The 21206-nt window shown below is 39.0% G+C and overlaps 1 protein-coding gene across 1 annotated transcript in view; it reads left to right on the forward strand.

Annotated features, from left to right (window-relative positions):
- EPB41L4B (erythrocyte membrane protein band 4.1 like 4B) overlaps nt 1-21206 on the forward strand; it is a 180152-nt gene that overhangs the window by 70338 nt on the left and 88608 nt on the right. The window contains exons 3-12 of the mRNA XM_026084544.1: nt 5874-5916; nt 8050-8128; nt 11277-11321; nt 12800-12852; nt 17191-17311; nt 17833-17920; nt 18859-18947; nt 19275-19344; nt 19517-19686; nt 19790-19899. Of these exons, the coding sequence (XP_025940329.1) occupies nt 5874-5916; nt 8050-8128; nt 11277-11321; nt 12800-12852; nt 17191-17311; nt 17833-17920; nt 18859-18947; nt 19275-19344; nt 19517-19686; nt 19790-19899 (868 nt within the window). The remainder of the gene's footprint in view (nt 1-5873; nt 5917-8049; nt 8129-11276; nt 11322-12799; nt 12853-17190; nt 17312-17832; nt 17921-18858; nt 18948-19274; nt 19345-19516; nt 19687-19789; nt 19900-21206) is intronic.

A 21206-nucleotide genomic window follows, 5' to 3' on the forward strand; every position in this document is an offset into this window, starting at 1 on the left:
CTCATCGACTTCCTCTTCCTGATCAGGTGGCCTATAGTAAACACCCACCACAGTGTCACCCATGCTAGCCTGCCCTTTAATCCTTACCCATAAGCTCTCGACTCGCTCTTCATCCACCCCTAGGCACAGCTCAATACATTCCAGTTGCTCTCTCACATAAAGAGCAACYCCRCCACCTYKCTTTCCTGGCCTGTCTTTCCTAAAAAGCACATAGCCATCCATGACAGCACTCCAGTTATGTGAGCTATCACAAAACATTCAAGACAATTCCACACTTTGTCAGAGAAGAGACAGTTTCTTTGATGGCAGATTCAACAGACCTGTTCTATAACCAATATTGCTGTAGGACCAATGCTCACAACACTGGTAGTGCTACCACCAATACAGCTGATTTCATCAACCTAATATTGGATCTGTGACACATTCAGGTGCATAGAGGTAAAAAGAGAAGCCTGCAGCTCTTCTGAAATGCACATGCAATTGCACATTGCATTCCTCTTTATGATATTTGAAGAACCATAGAAGTACAGAGGTTGTTGGAAGGGACCTCTGGAGGTCTCTGGTCCAACGTCTTGCTTAGAGCAGCTGCAGTTGGAGCAGGTTGCTTGAGGCCTTATTCAGTCATGTTTGGCTGTTCCCAGGTATGGAGGCTCCACAGCCTCTCTGAGCACTTGTTCCATGTCTGACCACCCTCATGGTGACAGTTGTTTCCTTTTATTGGGTTGGGAGTTCTCCATGTTCCAGCATGGGTCTGGTGCTACTTGTCCTTCTGCTACTGAGCACCTCTGAGAAGAGTCAGGCTTCATTCTCTTTGCACCCTCCTAGTAGGTAGCTATAGTCAGCAATCAAATTCCTGTCACCAATCAGATCTGTCTCTTTTAATGATGAACAAAAGCAGTCCCCTTGGCCTCCCCTTGGGCATCTTGGCCTCCAGCTCCCTCCTCAGCCTGCAGGCCCGCCGCTCAGCTCCCTCCAGGATGTCGCTGCCTGCCTTGCACACTCTGGGCAGCCTCAAAATGCACACAGCCCTCCATGTGCCTCCTCACAAGGGCCACCCCAAGAGCAACAGTCACTTYGCCCCACCTGCCCATGGTGCTCCAATGCTACCCAGGCTCTTCTTCTCCTTCAGCACCGCCAGGTGTGCTCTCTGCTCCTCTTACTCCCGCTGCTGTCGCCACCGCCCCCAGGGCCTTTTTGGCAGAGCTGCCCCTCAGCCAGCCTGGCCCCAGCCCTCATGGTTGCTTGGCGCTGGTCCACAACAGGTGCTGAATGCTGCAATCACCTGTGGTGGGCTGACAGAAACCTCACAAAGTTAATTTTTCTGGTCTGCTGAGGTCACCTTATTGAGGGTGTAGTCTGTCCCATTGCCCAGATCCCTAGTAAAAACACTAGCCAGTGTTAGCCCTGGTGTTGGCTGTGTCTTGGGATCCATCTTAGCAATTTATCTGAAAGCAGTTTTTCTCTGCAGTTACGTTTTTCTTGTGGAACATAGCTTTCTAGGATGGGTCAAGGAAGGTGACACAAAGTGAAAGGAACAAGATTCTCATCCTCTAAACTGTGAACTCTTGGGAGCTTGTACTGTTTCTAACTATATGCTTGTATAGTCCCTGAGTTGCTACATGTCCCCAATTCTGGTTTGGCTTGCTGTTCATTTGCCATAATAATTCTTAAAAGGTGACCTTCAGAAGAAAAGAGAAAAGGGTTGATTCTGCTCTGTTCCTTTTTAACTTTAAAATGTGTGGAGAAGGCCCAAACCCATGATTTGTTGAGGAATGTTGTTGGATTGGGTTTTTTTCTTTTTTTGTTTCTTCCTCCCATATGTCTCTGTTGTAGAAGGCTGTGTGATTAACAGCAGACTGAGTGGTAAGATTATGGTGCCTTAGAAACCAGGCAGCAAGAAGATAGCTAAGGTATGATTGACCTTTGGTTTAAAACTTGCAAGCTTTTGTTTGGAACAACTTTTTTTTTTTTTTCCTAAACTTGAGCATTTAGCAAGGTTTTGGTCCCTTTTGCCTTTTGTCCCTTCAGTTGAGGCTTGAAAGCTGTTAAGCAGTGTTTTTCAGATACCAAAGAAAGCTTCTACTAAAAATGGGCTATTTCTGGTAGTTAAGTACATAAATAAGCATGAGGGAAAAGAGTCTATTCAAGGCCTTCTTTATGCATTATAAACTAGCAAAGCAAGCCAGCCAAAAAGGGTGAAATCCAATTTTTTTCCTTTACAGGTCACCCTTGAGGGCTGTATAGAACAAGACCAGGAATTTTCATTGTTTTATGAAGCAAGTGGGGAGCCAGTGGAATTTGCAAAGCACAGGTGTGTGGTGGGTTTGTGTCAACCTGCGATACTGCCACTTGCAGTCTTCTTTTGGCAATTGCTGTCATCCTTATGTAGGCTATTCCAGTAGTTACTGTTTATTTGCTATACCTTGATACAAATACATCTTTTCCTCACATGTGACTATTATGTTTTGAGAAAATACTGGCTGCTATCACTTGTAAAGCATTGAAGTATTTCTTTTTTTCTGTTCAGATAGGTAAAGCGGGTGATCAACAGGTAAATGTACTGAGTTAAATCTTCACTTCCAGAATTTTAATGAATCTTAAAAAAATTTTTTTCTTTCAGTTGAAATCGGTTGGTATATATTTACCATTTCTGTGTCTGTCTGGCAGAAATTTCTAATCATTTCTTAAAGCCTAAACATGTGAGTCCTGAAGAGCTATTGTTCTATTTCAGTTCAACATCATAGAAAGCACTGTTCATTTGGCAAGACAAAGAAATTATACTGCGATTAAATAGGAGTAAATGGGAGCTAATCCAGCAGTTGAATTTCTAGCTTGCCTGACATAGAGGATCAAAGTAATCATAGAATCTTGATTACCTGAAAGTTGACTGAGGGTTTTTTCCTTCTCCCTTACTGTGGAAAAGTAACGTAGATGCTATCTTCCTTTCATAACACAGTCTCAAAGCAATCACTTCCTTTCCTCCTCCTTATTCTGCGCTGATACTTTTGAGTCCAGACTGGACTAGGGGAATGTAGCATTGTATAATTGAAATGACTGTGGTCAGCCTCATTCCCACACAGTGAGATCCAGAGTTATGTCTCTTTGAGTTTGGATCCTGGAACAAAGTGCAGTTGTTCAGTCCGAGCACAAGACAGGCAGAGCTACAGTAGGAGGTGCTGAGAGGATAAAATCCCCCTCTGGTTTTATTCAGTTTCCTAGTGAGACTTCTGAATTCACCCCTTTCCCGTTTTGGAGTCAGCAAGCGGTATGTAACCAAGCCCAAACCTTTTTGGCTTTAGCTAGGATGCTATGAAATCTTCAACTCAATTTTTGGAGACTTTCTTGTGGTTCATTCAGAAGTGTTTTTGAGATCACTTTCTACACCCTTGAGGTACTCAAGACTTAAAAGCTGGCACTTACAGCATTTGTTGCATCACGGGAGAAGACTAGATTTTCTCAACAGATGTATTGTGTTACTGCTTACAACTACCATCTAGAAAATTTTAGCTCTAAGGGAGGAATAGGATGACAGAATTACTTGAACAGAGAGGCATTTGGAAAGTTGGCACAATTGCTGGTTTGAAAGAACCCTCAGACACTGTCTAAGATGAAGGAATGTTGAAATTCAGCCTAATTTTCACAGAAGTTGCTGACTTTTAGTTCACAAATCTTCATGAAAATTACCAGGCTTGGGAACTTGGGGCCTACAATGTTGCCAGTCCATGTTCTACTTTAGTATTTTTATTTTGTGGGCTCTCTGGTGGTCCCCCTCATGCATAGCTATGATGCGCAATGTGAGATGTAGGGAAAATGGCAGTTAAGTCTTGCTTCTGAAATAAGATAAATTTAATGCTTGCTGTATTTTATCTCCTGGGGCAGTCTGCCTCTCTGACTGTTTGAATGCATATAGTGAATGAGCCACTGAAATGGTTTCCCATCTAGACTATAGTCTCTTTTAATGGTCTGTATTAGTAGTTAGTTCCTAGAGTCTTAATACTTTAAAGAAGGTTTAAAAATAAGTATTTACACTTGCAATCACTTAATTGATTGGAAACTTGCTGCTATGTGAGTTTTGATTTACCTGGGATACCACATTCCAAGCTTGGGAATATAATATTAGCTGTTATTTCATTAGAAACTATTATAATTCAGACTGTCTGGTGCTGGTTTCTGAATATAGTCATAACATGAGCTACAGCTGAAAAAAGGTTGGAGGTTTCTTGCCTGTAACATTGTGGGTTTTTTTCTTTTTTTTTTTTTCATGTTTGGCTTTATTTAACATTAAGCTCAACTTTTCTTTTTATGGGATCAGCTTATATTGAATTTGTGAGTGGTGGTTTATCTTTAGCCAAGATGAATAGCAGAGAGAGAAGGTTTTTGCTGCTAGGTATTTGAAGCATAAAAATTTAATCTGCTCTGGAGGTGTGAAAGTAAGTGACTTGTATAATTTCAATTAAAAAGGCAAAGTTTCAGTGTTGATGGTCTTTCCTTTTCAGAGATACGAAATTTCACGAAGCTACTGTGTACTGCTCTGGTTTCTGGTGTAATTCTTCATATAAGACCTAAGTAGAGATAATTATTTGCAACTCTAAGGAGTGTATTTGCATGAGCTGCTATAACATTTTGCTTCCACTCTGATAGTGATTTCTCAAATCTGTAAGGTTGGATTACTTGACAGCTTCACCAGAGGGAGTCAGGCAAATCTCATGCAAATAAAAGCACCTTCAGAATAATTGTTCCATTTCTCTTTCTTTCTCTCCTTTTCATATGACATGTATTTACCTTACGGGTCATGCATTGGCAAACTTTTGAGCTATACCCTTGTACCTGTGATAAATAAATTTTTGCCTTTGCTTAAGACATAATAAATAGATACTGACGTTGCTGTCCAGCAAATAATTTTTCATATGCCTTTAGCCATAGTAAGGCAGTATTAGTGGAATACTAAGTAGTTATTCAGTAATTCACCTTTTTCTGAAAGTGTAAATGCTTCGATAGGGAGAAAGGAAATGTTTTTTCCCCTAAGACTTTGTTCCACAGTACCTCCTTTACTGTTTTTAAATAAATACATATATAKAGAGAGAATAGCATTTATTTCAAGGAAGTCCAAGTACTCTTTATTACCTTGTGTGATAGGAGCATTTATGTTGGGTTGCTTCATACTGTAGCCTCACAGTGGGGCATTGCACAGAGTCAGTCAAAGATTTAAGCTAAAATTACACCACAGTGTTTATCGCTACTCTGCTGTAGACCCCATTTATACTGATGAAAGAGTGCATCAACTTTGCTGGGAAGCATGCTCTTTTGTCACTACAGCTGCACCTATTCAAAAGCTTCTGCTGTTGGTTTGGAAAAAAAAGGAAGGGGAGGTATTCATGTCTTCCCTCCATGCTTTCAGTGAGGGCTAAGTCTTCATCCTTATCATGAACAACTTGGCTATGGAGCAGTGGAAGGCAGAAGAGCACAGGATCTGGAGGCTCTCCATCAAATAGGGGAGCTGAATGAATGAAATCAAGGGGGTTGACCAGCTGTCCTCAGGGGCACTTGGGCAACAGCTGAACTTGAGGACAAAAACTTATTTTCCTTGCCCACCATAGGCCAGCTTGTTTGGACTTGAGTTTTCCTCTCTGAAGGAATGAAGCTTCCGTGGAAGAACTGATGCACTTAAAAGTCAAGTTTTCCCCCTTGAAAAAGGGTGCCAGAAAGTTGGTAAATGTGTGAATAAACACTTTCTCAAATATATAAAAGTATAGCAAATAAGTAGAGCAATATTTCCTTCTAAGAGACATTTTTCTGTTAAATTTTACTCTAATTAGTTTGTCAACAAAATCTTGAATTTGAACTGTTTTTAAACATGAGTTTTCTTTTTTTAGCACTGGTTGGACCATTCTAAACTCATTAAGAAGCAAATAAAAAGTAAGTACTCTGTATCTGCCTGTTTATTACTTCCTTAAGAATTTGAACTTAGAGTATTTGAACATGATTGTGAATGTCTAAATATTGCCTTTAATAGAATGAATATTTTTTAGAAAATGGATTTAATTTAATGGCTAGCTGGTTGATTGTATTTTTTTTGTCTAAATACAAGAGCATTTATGAGTAATAGACCAGTCTTCAGTACTTCTCATTAAACATATCCTGTTTGACTGAGATGGAGTAGGTTGCCAGGTAGTTTCAGTCTGATCTGTGAAATCAGGTTGCCTGGACACAGATCTTGGTTTCTGTCACTGTTTCTGATCCATAACAGATTTTGTTTTTGTTTTGTTTTGTTTTCCTTCAAAGGTCAACTAGGAAACAATTTTATTCTGTAACGCTCCCCCTTACCCTCCTTTTTTATATATTATAAATAAAACTAGTGGAAGTAGCTGCTGTTTTATGAAAGGGAGTTTTGGGTGGAGGGGTTGGGTTAGCATGCCAACTTGTTTGTGGGAATTGGCTAAGGCAGGTAATTTGCTCCTGGTTCTCTGATAATCTGGTTGCAGGCTTGGGTACAGTACGGAGTCAGCACTGACATGTTTTGTTAAGACTGTTGGCAACTGTCATAGGCCAACTGATAATACTAGTGTTATGTGATTAAAATAAAATACAGTGCTTTGCGAGGAAGTTGTTAACCTGCTTGCAGGACTTGGGATGGGTACTCGATTTCTTCAGTGGTATTTTGCCTCTTTCTGAGAAGTATCAGAATATTGAGAAGATCTTTGTGAACAGTGGTGCTCTTTTTCTAAGGCTTTTAAGACAGTTAGCTTTCACCCCTCACTATGTGGGTGTTGGTCTGCTAGAATAGGTGGTAAAGATACCTGCTACTGGTAAGTTGTTGGTGGTTGGCTTTCTCTCACGTTTTCAGCACATCAGAGTCTGCTTTGCCCTAAGTGGCTAAGTGATTTGCAGGTGCATATTGGGTGATAGCTTTGTCCTTTTCTTGATCTGAATTAAAATGTGGAATATGAAAGATTCCATAACTCCTTCAGCCAGTTTAGTTGTACTATTTTCTCTGTGTTTAATCTGTGAAAGGCCTGTATTAAAAACAAATTGGCCGAGCCCTGGACTGAGGAATGCTGAAGAGGGAAGGAACTTGATGAGTATTGTAAAGGTCTGTCTTGCAGCAGAAAACATTTCTTTACCTTGCATTCAGGGGGTGCTTTCAAAACAGTGCCTCTTTCATGATGGGTGTTGCTCACTGCTCTGGTTTTCCAGCAGTGGGCAAGTAAGTCCTTATCTTGCTGATGCCGACCTTTACTGGTGGTGTGCAACTGTCAGCCTAGAATACTATAACCTATCTTCTTAGGGATATCCTTGAAAACAGTACCAGAGCTTTAATTAGTGGAGTTTTGCTGCAAGTCTTCTAGTAAAAAGGATTGTTAATAGGTACACAAATACTGTGGTGGTGGGTTTTTATAGAAAACCTTAAAAAGATGAAAAATAATCATTTTTCTAACACTCAACATACCAACAGGCTGTCAGCTTGGAAGGTGAGGCTTAGGCAACTGAGAATGTATGGGTCACAGTCTCATGATAACTGGGTAACATTCTATTATCTACATTAGATAGAAATTCAGACCTGGTGTTTGGCTTCTTGCATTAGAAAACAATGATTCTTGCAACTCCACTTCATGGAATTTGTTAGCTTACTGTGTTTTGGGTACCTTTCAGAGTCCCTCCAGAGCTCTTCACATTATTTCTCTTACCTGTTCTTCTCCACATAAATCAATCTAGCAAAAGCTGATCATCTGGATTTGTTTGTATTTGTACCTGGTGACTGAAAATGTCTCCCTCTCCCCAGCAACAGGTGACATACCTGGTAGCATGCTGGAATTATTGCTTGATTAATGTAATGATTAGAGTATCGTAAAGTATGCTAGTCATCTGAATTTTTTCCACTGCATGCGTTTTTAAGTTTAACCACATGAAATATATGTTTCTTTGAAGAATTTAAAAATAGGCTTCATTTTGTGTTTCTTGGGTGGTGGGGTGGTGGCTTGTTGTTCTGCTTTAGCAGAACCAAACTAGTGTAAACCTTTTTTTCCCCATTTAAAATCTCTGCATATACAGTTGGACCTCCCTACACGTTGCACTTTCGAATTAAGTACTATTCATCAGAACCGAACAACCTTCATGAGGAGTTTACAAGGTAGGAAATATGCATTGTTAAATAAGCAACTGAAAGAAGGGTATTTAAGGCGTCTAAGGCATATGGGAGGTGTAAGCCCATGATTTGAGTTTTGTTAGTAAGAGTGATCATTTTGCCTGACTTCTTAGCTGTTTTCCTACTATCAGAGAGACATCACCTTTCTTCTGTGCTGCCAAATATCATCCATGAGCCTCTCAAAGTGTGTTAATCTATAGAAAATGTTGTGTTCTAGTACTTTGAAGTTAGCAAAGAAAGGCAGTATTGGGTGGGGAGAGCTGCTGCTGGGAGACAGCTGCCCTTTTCAGCAGCAGCACCTGCCAGACCTGTGCGGAGATTTTCCATCAGGTACTGCTAAAACTCCAGTTCTCTGCCTTGTCCCACCTTGCTCTGAGCCTTGGAGCTGAACTAATAAAGATGCAGAAGTGATAGAATTATGGGAAGAAGAGATGGTTTGAGTTGGTTGGTTTGTTTAATCTCTTCCCCTTTCCTATGAGTTCCCTATGCTGCAGAAGTTGTAAGGACTGTATTGTATAAGGATGACTTAGAACACGAAGGGATCTTTGGTTTGAATCTGATGGGCTGTTTTCTGGGCTGTGAACACTATACTTTGCTGGTTTTATGGAACCCTGGTGTGATCTGTAGGATATTCTGAGAGTTAGGAAAGGAGAAGCTGGAGGAAAAGGTTTTGCTTACTTCTTGTATCTGCCCTGTTTCTGTCTTCTTTCTGTAGTAATCATCTACCATTATGTTATTTTGTCTTTTTTTGTTGTTCTGTTTCTCCCATTCTGGTATTTTCTACATCTTTTAATATGCTTGGCATTAATCGCTGTACTCCCAAACAGACTAAGGCATTTAAAGGTTGTTGATTGTTTTAGTTTGTGTGTATGTGATGTTTATGTGAAACTTAGAGCCTGCGAGCCTCTGTGTTTACTGTCTTCTTTCCTATCTGCTGTGTTGATCATGTATTTTTTTTTCACTGCTGAGACAAGAAGATCAAAGAGCTAGTTGTCATGACCTGCTTATGAAACTGCCATGGAGACCTTAATGTTCATTATCAATTAGGTGCAGCAGTGATAATCCAATAAAAGAGCATATTCCTGTATATTGCATAATTAACCTATGGAACTCCCTGCTATTTATGTAATTGAGCATTAAGATCTTAGAGGATTTAAAAAACAAGATAATCAGTGGGCTTCTATAATGAGAAAATGCAGTTAAATTGATAGGAATAATAGATATTTTTTGAAAATTGATATAAGCCTTCATATATCAGGGCGCATGTCTGACAAGTATTAAATTTCCCCTGCAGTCAAATTACTCCATTACTGTCTACCACAAGATTTCTTGCTTAATCCTCTGAAGCATGTGATTATAGTCACTGTGGGATGTGTGTTTCTGAACTAGATGATCACTGAGGTGGATCTAGTAAGGCATTTCCTATATAAGTATTAACCTCTGGTGCTGAAAAATGGTATTTCAGAAGACTATTTTAATTAGAAAAGCATTTTTATCAGCTACATTTTCAGTACTCTGAGTAATATTTTTTTACTTATAAGATTGACAGAAAACCACTGTGAAAGTGGGGAAGGAAAATGAAAACAAGTTGGAAATTGATTTTACCGTGAACAAATAATTGTATTTTTCTTTTACATTGGAGGAAAGTAATTTTGAATGTTTTTTCTTTTTTTAAGAATCTTTATGCTGGCTGGACTATATTTTCCATGTAACAATTTAAATAAAAAGTAAAGATCAATAACTATATTTTCAGAATTATTGAAAGTGGAAATTGAATGGGAGTAAGAGGAGGAAGAAAAAAGATCATTATTAGTAATGATAAAATGATCTGGGTGGTTAGAGATTTCCTGCACGGAGGTGTTTGTTGTAAGTAAACTCCAGTTCCTATTGCGGCTGTAAATATCACGTTCTCATAATTAACACAGTAATGGGAGAGTGTTGGAACTCTTCTTCCACTCTGTCCTTTTCTAACTTAAAAACACAGTTAAAATTCAGTGCATTTTGGAAGACATTTGGCACTCTTATGGGGCCTAATTAGTTAATTTAGTTAGAAAAACAACAGAGGAAAGTGTATGCATAGGTATGTTGTGGAGACTTTTTTTGTGGAGACTTTTTTTAAGGTATTTTGCTTATTTGGGATGCCAAAACTTGAGATGCAAATCTTTGTCAGTCTGCATAGAGGAACAGGAGCAAGAGTAAGCCCTGCCAACCAGAGCAGATTTGAACTGATCTTCACTGTGTTCACACCATGTCCTCTGTGATGCAAAATATTTCCTGTGTCCATCTGTCTAGCATCCTTTGTAAAGATAGGTGTATGTTTGCATTTAACTCTGACCCTCAGTGCTTCGTCCTGTGTTGTTTTAATTTGCCCATTGGAAGCCTCACCTCTCAGTTTGGAGCAGAGCAGCACAAAGCCTGCTTGTGCCATCCTGTCCTGTACAGTGTTCTTGCGTGGCCCGGGGCACTTGTGTGCCTCAAGCCCCAACTCTGAGGGACTGTGATACACAAGAATGCACAGAGCTGAAGATTAACAAGAACTTAAAATACTAGGCTGTAAAAATCTGCTTGGCCTTCTAAATAAACGTATGGGTTGCTTTCTGCCTGTGGAATCCATGGAGTTCAGGTTTCTCTTACTCAAAACTTTTCTGTGATGTTAAATGAAAATTCAGTCAGAGCTTTTGCTTTTGCCCAGCTTGAACTTTATCCGTGTTCTGTATTTCCATTTGAGAAGGTAGCCCCAGATTCTTCATGCCTTTGCCTGTGTTTTCTCTCTAGATCCCCTAGTTCGAGTAAGACCCAATGCAGGAAAGCATTGGAGTATCATTAACTTAGGATGCTGAGGTATGTGTTCCGAGTGCAGCACGTTGTTTCATTGCTACCTAAATAGCAATGCTTTGGACAGTGTACGGAGCACAGCCACTAGGCGAAGAATGGTCTCTTCTTCCTGATTTTAGTGAAAGCTATGGGAACTTTGAAGGTTGCAGGGCATATCTGAGTGATTCCAAAGATCACTTTTGTTTATGAGCAAGTTTATGGAAATGTTGTGACTACTTACGGATTGCTGTGCTTTTCCTTTGGGGCTGGAAAGATGACATTATAAATACTTTTGACCTTTTGCATTTTCATTTGTCAGGTACCTGTTTGTGTTACAGCTCCGGCAAGACATTCTATCAGGGAAGTAAGTACCTCTTTGCTCTTGCCTCTGTACTTTAAAGTATATACAATAGATAATCTCTGTGATTTAAAACGTTACTTTAACTATGCTTTCTTTTTGATCCTTTCTGGTATTCACATATAGATGATAAACCTGGTTTACAATTCCAGATGCATTTTTTTCTTTACAGTGCAGAAGTATATGGCTTTATGTGCATCATGACTGTATTCTTAAAAAATAGAATGGAAAAAGAACTTTAATGGAGTGACCAGGGATAAGAATGTGTCCATACCCATGATATTGTGCCAGTTGTTCTACCTTATCATTTTAATAATCTATTATTGTTAGTGCCTGGTTACATATTTAAAGATATAGTTACTAGTGAGCTAGCTAGCATTAAAGACAGAAAATAGAATAGCTTTACACAAACAGTGGTTCAAAAAGAGCCAAAGTTGACCCCACCATCCTGATCATATTCAAATGCCGTAATTGTTGATATTTAAGCTTGCAGTTATTGAAGTAAAAAACAAAGGAGCAAAATAAGGCCATTTAAAGAGAACCGGCAAAGACTGGAACTTATTTTTTAGAACAGTGGTTGTTTTGATACTGGATGTTTTGTTCTATCTGGGAAAGGAGATAGGAAACTTCATATATTGTTTATATATTTTATGGGAAGTACCTAACATCTCTTTTTGTTGAGAGAATTCCTATGCAAAAGTATGGCCTTCTTGAAAATGACCTATTTCATTATGTGGCATATTAAAAGAACTTGATTAATAACAGTTTATGGTACTGTAAATATTGTGTATAACTGCTTCTGTGAGGGCCTTAGAAGGTTTTGACCTGAACCCGAAGATTACTGTTGGTTGAAACAATGTGAAGATAGATGAGGATAGTTAGACTACTACATAAATAGAGCAAAGAATGTCTTGATTTTTTTATGGCTATTGAAATGTAAAATGAACTTGCCAGATTTTTCAATATGATAGATAAAATAGAGGAGGAAAAGATTATAAAGTGGTAGCACTTTTTTGTACGAGTCAACTCTGCAAAAAAATATTTTGTGTGTTTATAGTCTCACCCTGGCCAATAAGTTCACACCTTCCTATATCTATCTATCTCTCTATATATATTTTAATTGCAAAGAAAAAAAATATGTGAGTTCTAAAACATATTATTGGAGCAAAATCAATTTCTTATTCCCACTTAATGTTGTCTGCATTAGTTTAAGCTTGCCTTATGGTGGAGCATATCACGTGTTCAGTGATATTGAGAATGTATCAAATTAGGAAATAAGTATATGCCTGTAAAAATTAATTTTGGATGATTCATATCATTAATAGCTTGTGGTATGAGTGACCTTGTGGAAGGTAATGTTTCCATTTCTAGTGGAGGTTAATGTTTCCATTTCTAGTGTCAGACTACTTTTTAGCTGTAAGGCAGGAAGAACTCACTGAGAAAAGAATGACATAATTTTTATAGCTTGTTTCTTTCCTTTTAAGACTGAAATGCCCGTATGAAACTGCTGTTGAACTAGCAGCTCTGTGTCTTCAAGGTATGTAATTTTTTAAAAGTGATTTGCCTTAATTTATTTTAAAAACTTGCCTGCTATTTTCTTTTCAAATGTTGTTACTAATGATTTCGTATTGATCATATATAAGTGGTATTCCTTTCCCTAAGGAGAAGTAGTTGAGGGAGATTGCTTTCCTGCCTGCTCTGCATTCATAACTTCAAAACTTATGTTAGCCACTGTCGGCAAATTTGATGAGACATAGAAGTCTCTAAAGCCAAAATATACCAGGGGTTCATGGAAACTGGGGGCTGAATAGAGGAAAAAGCACCCAAAGAGTGCCCCACGGGGGGAGAAACTGAGGTCACTGAGACACTGAGTTGCAGAAGCTGTGTTGCGCATTCAGGTTGATGAGCCAGCTGGCCCATGCGTGCACACACATGGTGGCAGCCTGGTCCCTGCAGGTGTAGCCTGGAATGGGCTGTCTCTTGCCCGGGAATTCTTGGGAGAGAAATCATGTGCAGTGTGTGAGAAGGAAGGAGATGGTTGCAGGGCCTGAGGGAGGGAACTGCAGCTACTGCAGAGGAGAGAATTATATGGAAAGGGAAGAACTAGAATTGTTTCTGTGTCAGGAGCAAGGGTAGCAAGATTTTTTAAAAAAAGAAAAAAAAATAGTATTAGGATACGAGGTTTCATTAGTTTATTGTAGAAAAAAGTAGGGTTTTATTGCCGTGACACATTAATACAAAAACTCACTCCATTTCAGGAGGTTTATGTTGCAGATGGAGTGGGGAAGTATGTAATGAATGAAGCTCAGGTCAAGCTCATTTTTTCCAGAAGAATGTGCCATAATCTAGGTCATTCCAGGCATATCAGCAGCAAAATCAATTGACATGAAAAAGATGGGTCCTATTCCACTTTGTGGTTGGCAGTGGCACATGGAGTGCTTAGGCAGAGTCTCCTAATTTAGTACAACAATAAAGATAACTCAGTGATTCCAGATGAACTTGACAGTAAAAATGGGGAATTCAGTTCAAAACAGCAGCAGGAGGAAATCTTAAATGTGTAATTTTTTTTTAATTTCCATTTGCATCTCTCTGGCACAACTTGGGTTGTTAGGTGTGCAGGGAGCTGCTTGCTGTAGGCAAACTCCTTTTGTATTTTTGAGATGGACAGGATCTGGATCCTGTGTTTACTTTGATTCATTGCTTCCATTTTCACAGATAAAAACACCAGTAACCTCATCCCTGGTCTAGGCAAGGAGAACCAAGCAAAGAATAATAGGTTGATGCCACAACATTTCGGGTAGTAATTAATACCTGTAATTACTATGTAAATGTAATACAATAGCTATCCATCTGCAGAACATAGGTATTTATAAAATGTCTCTAGTTAGCTATCCAAACTAATACTTTTCAAAGCTATATTTAAATTGTGGTAGAATTCTTATATTTTTCACCTTTTTTCAGTTTTGCATAGCAATAGCAGTAAGTCTCTCCAAAATAATTTAATCTATTGGCACTGTAATATATTATCTCTGCTTGCATATGCTGTAATAGGAATTTTTTGTATAACGTTACATTTGTRTTGATATTGGAAGCTTTTAATTAAGCAGAAGTGTTTAAAGAAATGTAAAATGATTACTCCCTCCTCCGTAGTTACATTTGCCATTTAAAATCTAATCTTTCATCTTAATTTTGCATTTCTAAAGCGAAGAAGCTAAAAGGCTGTTTAGGAATTGGTACTTGAAATCCTCTGAAAGAAGGACCTTTTTTCTTTATGGTACAACTTTAAGCTTTATTATGTTTTGTTTGTAAAGGAAGTTGTTCTGTTACATTATTTCTTTCATTGTTTCTAACAGCTCCATAGGCTGGCATTTTGTATGGATTATCTTTGAAACGACAGAAATTGTTGTGTTGTTGCCAGTTCTATAAAGGAACTTCTGTAGAAAACATCAGTTTGCAGTATGGGATACATAATCACATGCTTCACTTAGGGGTTAGTCTACATAAAGGCTATAATCAAAGAAACTTGTATCATCACTGTTATAACAAGTTTTTAACTAACTCATTAGTCTCATATGGTTTTTGCTTTTGTTTTTAACCAGGTATACTTTTGGAACTATTAATTAAAACTGAGGGGAAACTTCCTCTCAGATTTCCAGTTTTCAGTTTTTTTCATAAGACCTCTTGATATGATAACACAAAAGGGGAAAAAAAATTTGCACTAAGGAATCAGCAGTATATTTACAGATAAACATATTTTTGTACTTTTTAAAAGCTTTTTAGTAAACTATTCCTTTTTAAAAATGTCCCTCAGTTTATGCCATTATTTATTTAAGAACACAGATGATTAATATTAACAGTTTATGTCACCTTTAAAAAAAGGGGGAGGGAGACATACTAAAGCATGATATTCCATGATAAAATTCCGAGGGAAGAGATGGCACCCTGCTGTGCCCTGGTGTGAAGAGCATCCGTCCTGCTGAGCCATTTGAGGATCTTTATTCCACCAGGAATACTAGTGACTAAGACACTAGTGAGAGCATGTTCCTACTGACCCTGCAGTTCCCTCCTCTTTTTTTACCCTTCTACCCTTTGGAGGAAGCTGGTGTGAATATTGCTAGCTCTTACTTCCAAGACCCATTTCTTAGAGCTTTACAGATCAAAATAGTCACATAGTTTATTGCCTGAAAGTGAATAAACAGTCAGTGCAGGTATTGAGAAACAAGGGTGATATTTTTCTTGTAACTAATACTTTTTGCCTTACCTCTTCTATGTACTTTTGTCCTCCGTGCTCATGATTCTTTGGAACAGTAGCTCTCATCTTTACCCATCTTCTTTATAGCATAGCCAGCTTTCATTCTCTGTTCTCTTTCATTATCTCTCCTCTCTGAGTAGAGAAATCTCCTGTGTTTTTCCTGGATGGTTGTCAACACATCAAACTTCAGATTCTTACTTTTTCTGCTTGGGTTATTCTGGCTAATGTGTTTGCTGTAGCTTCCCTCTCATGTACTGGAGATTGGTTTGCCAGTAATTCTTAGCAACATCTGTGTTAAATAGTCTTCCAACTTACATGAAAGAGCAGCACAGCTGAGATGCATCTGTTTAAGAAAAATACATTTAGATAAGAATACTGTAACTCACAATGAAAGAATACTGTTGAAGAAAAAAATGTGTGCGAGGCAGTAGCTTCAAATGAAGATCAGTGAAATCATTTTGTGCAATATCCAGTGGAATGGTAAATGTTTGTATTAAGGTCAAGTGCTCAAAAACACCTAATAGGTTTATTGGTCAACAGATTACATTATGAATGAAACTTCCTGGGTTTCCATCTATCCTACTAGGTATTTTTGAGCACTGAGTGTGAATTACTGATTTGTGTTTTCTTGAAAGGAATTTTCATTATAAATTTTTTGCAACTGTTACGTGTAAAGCTGACCTGAAGCAATAAAACCATTTTCTTTGGAAAGTTTAGTTTCCCCCTACCCTTTTCTTCACACAGGTTAAGAAACACTGGCTTACAAAGCAGAAGTTTGGAATTGAGGTGTATGTCAGGTGTATATGTGGTATTGCTGAACAGTCTGTTTGCCACTGGTGGTCTGTCTCACAGTCCTGAAGCTGTGACATTGCAGCCTCTTTGGATAGCTGAGATGTTCCAGGAGCAAAGCAAGAGACTTAGCAGGCACAAGACAATTGAAGACCTACATCAGTGAGATGCTGAAGATCTCCCACTGAGCTCAGAAGAATTTGCAAGTGTTCTGCTCCTAAAAAAACTGGTTCCAGGCCCTAAGTAAATCAGCAGAAAATGCCATCTAATTTATGTTTGTGCTTCAGCATTTCTTTTCTTAAAAATTGCTTCATCTGAGTATTACAATGCTGTTAAAAAACAACAACAAAAAACACCCTATCACTGGTTCCTTGACGCTAGCTAATATCTTTGTGTTTTGACATGCGCAGTAATGTAACAAAGCAAGCAGCAGAATGGGAAATGCTTTTGGAATGAGAAGTGCAACCTCAGTGCAATGAGAGGAAGCTTCAAAGTAACCTGTTCTGAACAAATAATGCATTGAATTTTGTTTTTAGTAGGAACTTTATTTCCTTTAAATCCTATAAAATGCAGAGAAACAGCTGCAGTTCTTAACTGTTAGAATTCTGTACTATGACCTTAAAGTATTCCTGCAAATGATTTCATCTAATTTCTACTGTAAGATGTTTTGGTGTTTGGCACTTTTTTTTTTTTTTTAACTTGCAACAGTAGCAAAAATGTGTTCTTCTAGAACATACTTTAGAAAGTTACTATCATTGTCTTGTGGAGGTTATGGAATTAAATGTTTGTGGTAATCCCATGATCTTTATGGTTTTAACTCTTTAATTGATACAGCTGAGCTGGGAGAGTGTGAACACCCTGAGCACACACCAGAACTAGTGTCTGAATTCAGGTTTGCGCCAAACCAGACAGAAGCAATGGAATTTGACATTTTTCAGAAATGGAAAGAGTGCAGGTACGGTACCTGTATGGGGGTGATGTTGTTAGCAACAGGATGTTTTCTTCTTTTCCAAAGTCAGATATGTCCACAAGAACCCCCTCAGCAAACATAAAATAGCTTTTATGTTTGTGAGTTGAGAAGTTTTCTAGGCAGTCCTTGAAAATCCCCCTCTAAGAAATGGCAAGCCTTAATCTGGGGAAGGTTGGGGATAGGGGTAGGGGCTTCCTTTTCTGTGGTTAGGTGATTTCATAACAGTCTAAGCATACAGATCCTTTCTTGTTTGTGTTGTTTTGTTCAGTGATCTCATCTTAACTGTCACTCACCCTCATTGGCAATTTCAGATCTTTTTCAGTTTTTGCCCCCTTAATTTATTTTCACTGGGAGGAAAGAGGGTAAAAACCGAAATTAAACCTGAAATTTCTTTCAGCAGTTTCATTCTTATTAAGGTTGAGGGCCTGAAGAAAAGCGTTATGGGAAGGAATTTTAAAACAGTCAAAAGTTTTGTGCTGTAAACTAAAATAAATGTTATGTTATAGGGGGAAGAGCCCAGCACAAGCTGAACTGTGCTACTTGAACAAAGCTAAATGGCTAGAAATGTATGGTGTAGATATGCACGTAGTTAAGGTAAGATCTGTGTTATACTTTGTTTTATTAATGTGGGATCAGAAAATAGTCTTGACTCAGGGAATGGCACTTAATTTAATTTATTGCCAATTTAACCTAAACTTTTAATTACTGATTTGGGTATTGAGGGGAAAGGAGAGACAATTAAACAAACACTTAGGGAAACACCTTTCCTCTTCCTTCCCTGGCTCAACTTCAGTCCAACATCTCTCCTCCCCCTTCCTAGGCTGAACTCCCCCTGTTTTCGCTGCACTTCACACGCAGTCCCTCCCAATCCCTTCAGTGCGGTGATGGGTGGCACAGGGCGTTGGGGTCATCATGTAGTGGCTTCTTGCTGTCACTCCTCATGTCTTTTCCTACTGTTCTAAGACCTACTGTCTTTTCCTCCACTGCTCTTGGCTTCTCACTGCTCTTCTGTTCCAGTGTGGGTCACCGTGGGCCGCAGTCCCTTTGGGGTGTCCCTGCTCTGATGGGGGTCACCAACAGGCTGCAGTCCCGTTGGGGCTATCCCTGTTCTTGCACAGAGCACCTCCTTCCAAAAGTGCTTCTCCAGTCATGTCCCCAGCAATGTTCCCTTCCATGTGCCTCCTCCCATGTCTCCTCACATTTTTCCTTTTCTCTCCTGCCCCTCAGCTGCTGTTGTTTCTTAAATATGTCTTGGCATGGGGGGCTATTTCCATCTGTTCTGGAGCCGGCTGAAAGGGCTGTGACCAGCCCAGGGCCTCTTCCCACAGCCTCTTCCCACACAGTGCACTCCGGCAGCCTTCTGCTACCAAAACCCTGCCAGTTATGCCTAACACTGATGTATATTCTTCTGCTCTGTAATGTTAAAAAACCACAAACTTTATAATTTAAAACATATGGATTTTGATGTACTACTGTAATAAATTTTACAACACTAATTGCATATTGATTATTGGTTCTGTGCTTGCTTGTAGGGAAGAGATGGTTGTGAATATGCTCTTGGACTGACACCAACAGGCATATTGATCTTTGAAGGAACAAACAAAATAGGTTTATTCTTTTGGTAATCTACTCTGGTTTTATAATCCCTTTTGTTGAAATGCTGAAATCTACCCTCTTTAAATGGATTCTTGACTATATCTTGTAATGTAGATTGAATATACAAGGTTAAAATAGATTTGAAGGTGAATTGGCCTGGTTAGAAGTGCCAGTCTCAAATGTGAAATATTTGTTGAAAAACAGACACAGTGCCAGGAAATTGTTTTTTTATTACAATCCTTGAAGTATTCTGGGATTGGAAATCTCTCATATATTTTTTGGGGGGAGGGGGGTTCTGGATTACAAAATGCTGGGTTTCCATTAATTTTCCATTTGCTTCCTCTATGTTTAGGCCTAAAATCACGAAAATGGACTTTAAAAAGAGCAAACTGACACTTGTTGTTGTAGAAGATGACGAACAGGTAACTTTCTTCCCTTACTTGGACCTGATCCAACAAAGTGTGGAGTGTAATTGGACTGATGAGGATACAAAGGGAACTCAGCATGCTGTTGGACCAGGCTGTTCTTTCCTTACTGTGGGCAGTAACTAATACCATGCATGCCAACTTGCAAAGCTTTTGTTTCTTCATTTAGGGCAGAGAGCAAGAGCACACATTTGTTTTCCGGTTAGACAGTGCCAAAACTTGCAAACATTTGTGGAAGTGCGCAGTGGAACACCATGCTTTCTTCAGACTGCGAGCCCCAGCAAACAGTAAATCTAGTAGATCCGACTTCATAAGGCTAGGATCACGCTTCAGATTCAGGTATTTGGTGAAGTAAAAACAAGATACCCATGTTTATACAAACCAGCAGGCAGAGCAACCAGCAAAAGGCAGTGGTTAACTTGTTTCATTTTTGTATTTTAAGTGGGCGGACAGAGTATCAAGCAACACATGGGACAAGATTACGCAGAACTAGCACATTTGAAAGAAGGCCCAGCAAGCGATATCCTTCTCGAAGGCATTCAACTTTTAAAAGTAAGTGTTTGTACATATGATCACTGTACTGGTCATGTGGCTGTCCTGTTAACTTGTATAAATATCATGTTACAACCATAAAATCTGTACCACAGTATAGGAAAAATGCAATATGTCAGACCACCTAAAAAATCAGAGCTGATGTTTTTTTTCCATCCAAGTCTGTTGTTCATATCTACTGTTTTTAAACTCTGACCATACTTATTCTGGCCCCCATGTTTGAAGATGCAGGTTCCTCTGGTTCCTTTTGTTGCTCAATTGAGGAGGGAAGAAAAGTTGTATCAAATTCAAGGAGGAAAATGTATAACATGTTCTTGGAAAAAGTGTATTTGTTATCTAGGGTGGAGCAGCATTCGAAAGTCTCACCAGCTTGCCAATCTGGCCAGACAGTTTTAGGGTTATTGAGCAGTTTCATTATTCAGTTGTTGCTACTTTGCTGACTCTGATGGCATATTGTCCCAGCTCTGAACTTAACCAGCTCTCTCTGGATGTTGAAGTATGCTGAATTTGAATGGAATGACAAGGGATTGATTTCCCTTTGTGGTTTTATCACTCTTACTTCGTAACTTAAGCTGAGATTTTTATTCCTTGTAGCAAAACCTAGGAAGGAGCTTTCCAAGACACCCCTCTGAATTCTCAATTATTTGAGGCAGGAGGTGTGGCTCGTGTGTGGAGCAGGGTGAGCTGGAATTCCCTTGGGACGTCCTTGCATTCCTATGCATTCCAAGAACATAAACCTCAGTTCCATGAAAAGTTCTTTGTGGTAGTACTGTGGGGGCACTTTTATCTCCTTCTCATGTAGAATGCAAGAAAAAGGGAAGCAAGTATGCATGCTTTCGGGTGGTTGTAAGCCCCCCCCTTCATATAGTATTTGTCTGTTTATTGCAGAAAAGCAAATTTATTAAATTTAAGAGGTACTGTTATGTGATACGTAAGAGTCAGTTATATGGTAGGTGTGAAAGATTTCATATGTAGAAGAATAGACTATTTTAATTATATTTTTAAAATATCAGGATCTGTCAGACCTGCATGTATACCTTGTGTCTCTGTGCTTCTGTGCAAAGACATAAAACTGTGAGGTGGGGGGAGGGGGGGGTGGAAGGGAAGAGAGAATGCGTGGCCTATGCTCCGTTTACTTCTGGCATAGCAGCCAGGCAGAGCTTGTGTTATACCCAAATGGTTAAGCTCTTCCTCTTATGACAAGTGATGTTCACTTTGTTCAAATATTGTCATATTACCTATGATCTTCTCATACTGGGAATTATAAAAGCCATCTAAAGGCTTCTTTCATGCTTGATTGTCCATTA

The sequence above is a fragment of the Apteryx rowi genome, unplaced genomic scaffold (assembly GCF_003343035.1).
Source record: "Apteryx rowi isolate R43461 unplaced genomic scaffold, aptRow1 scaffold_646, whole genome shotgun sequence".
NCBI lineage: Eukaryota > Metazoa > Chordata > Aves > Apterygiformes > Apterygidae > Apteryx > Apteryx rowi.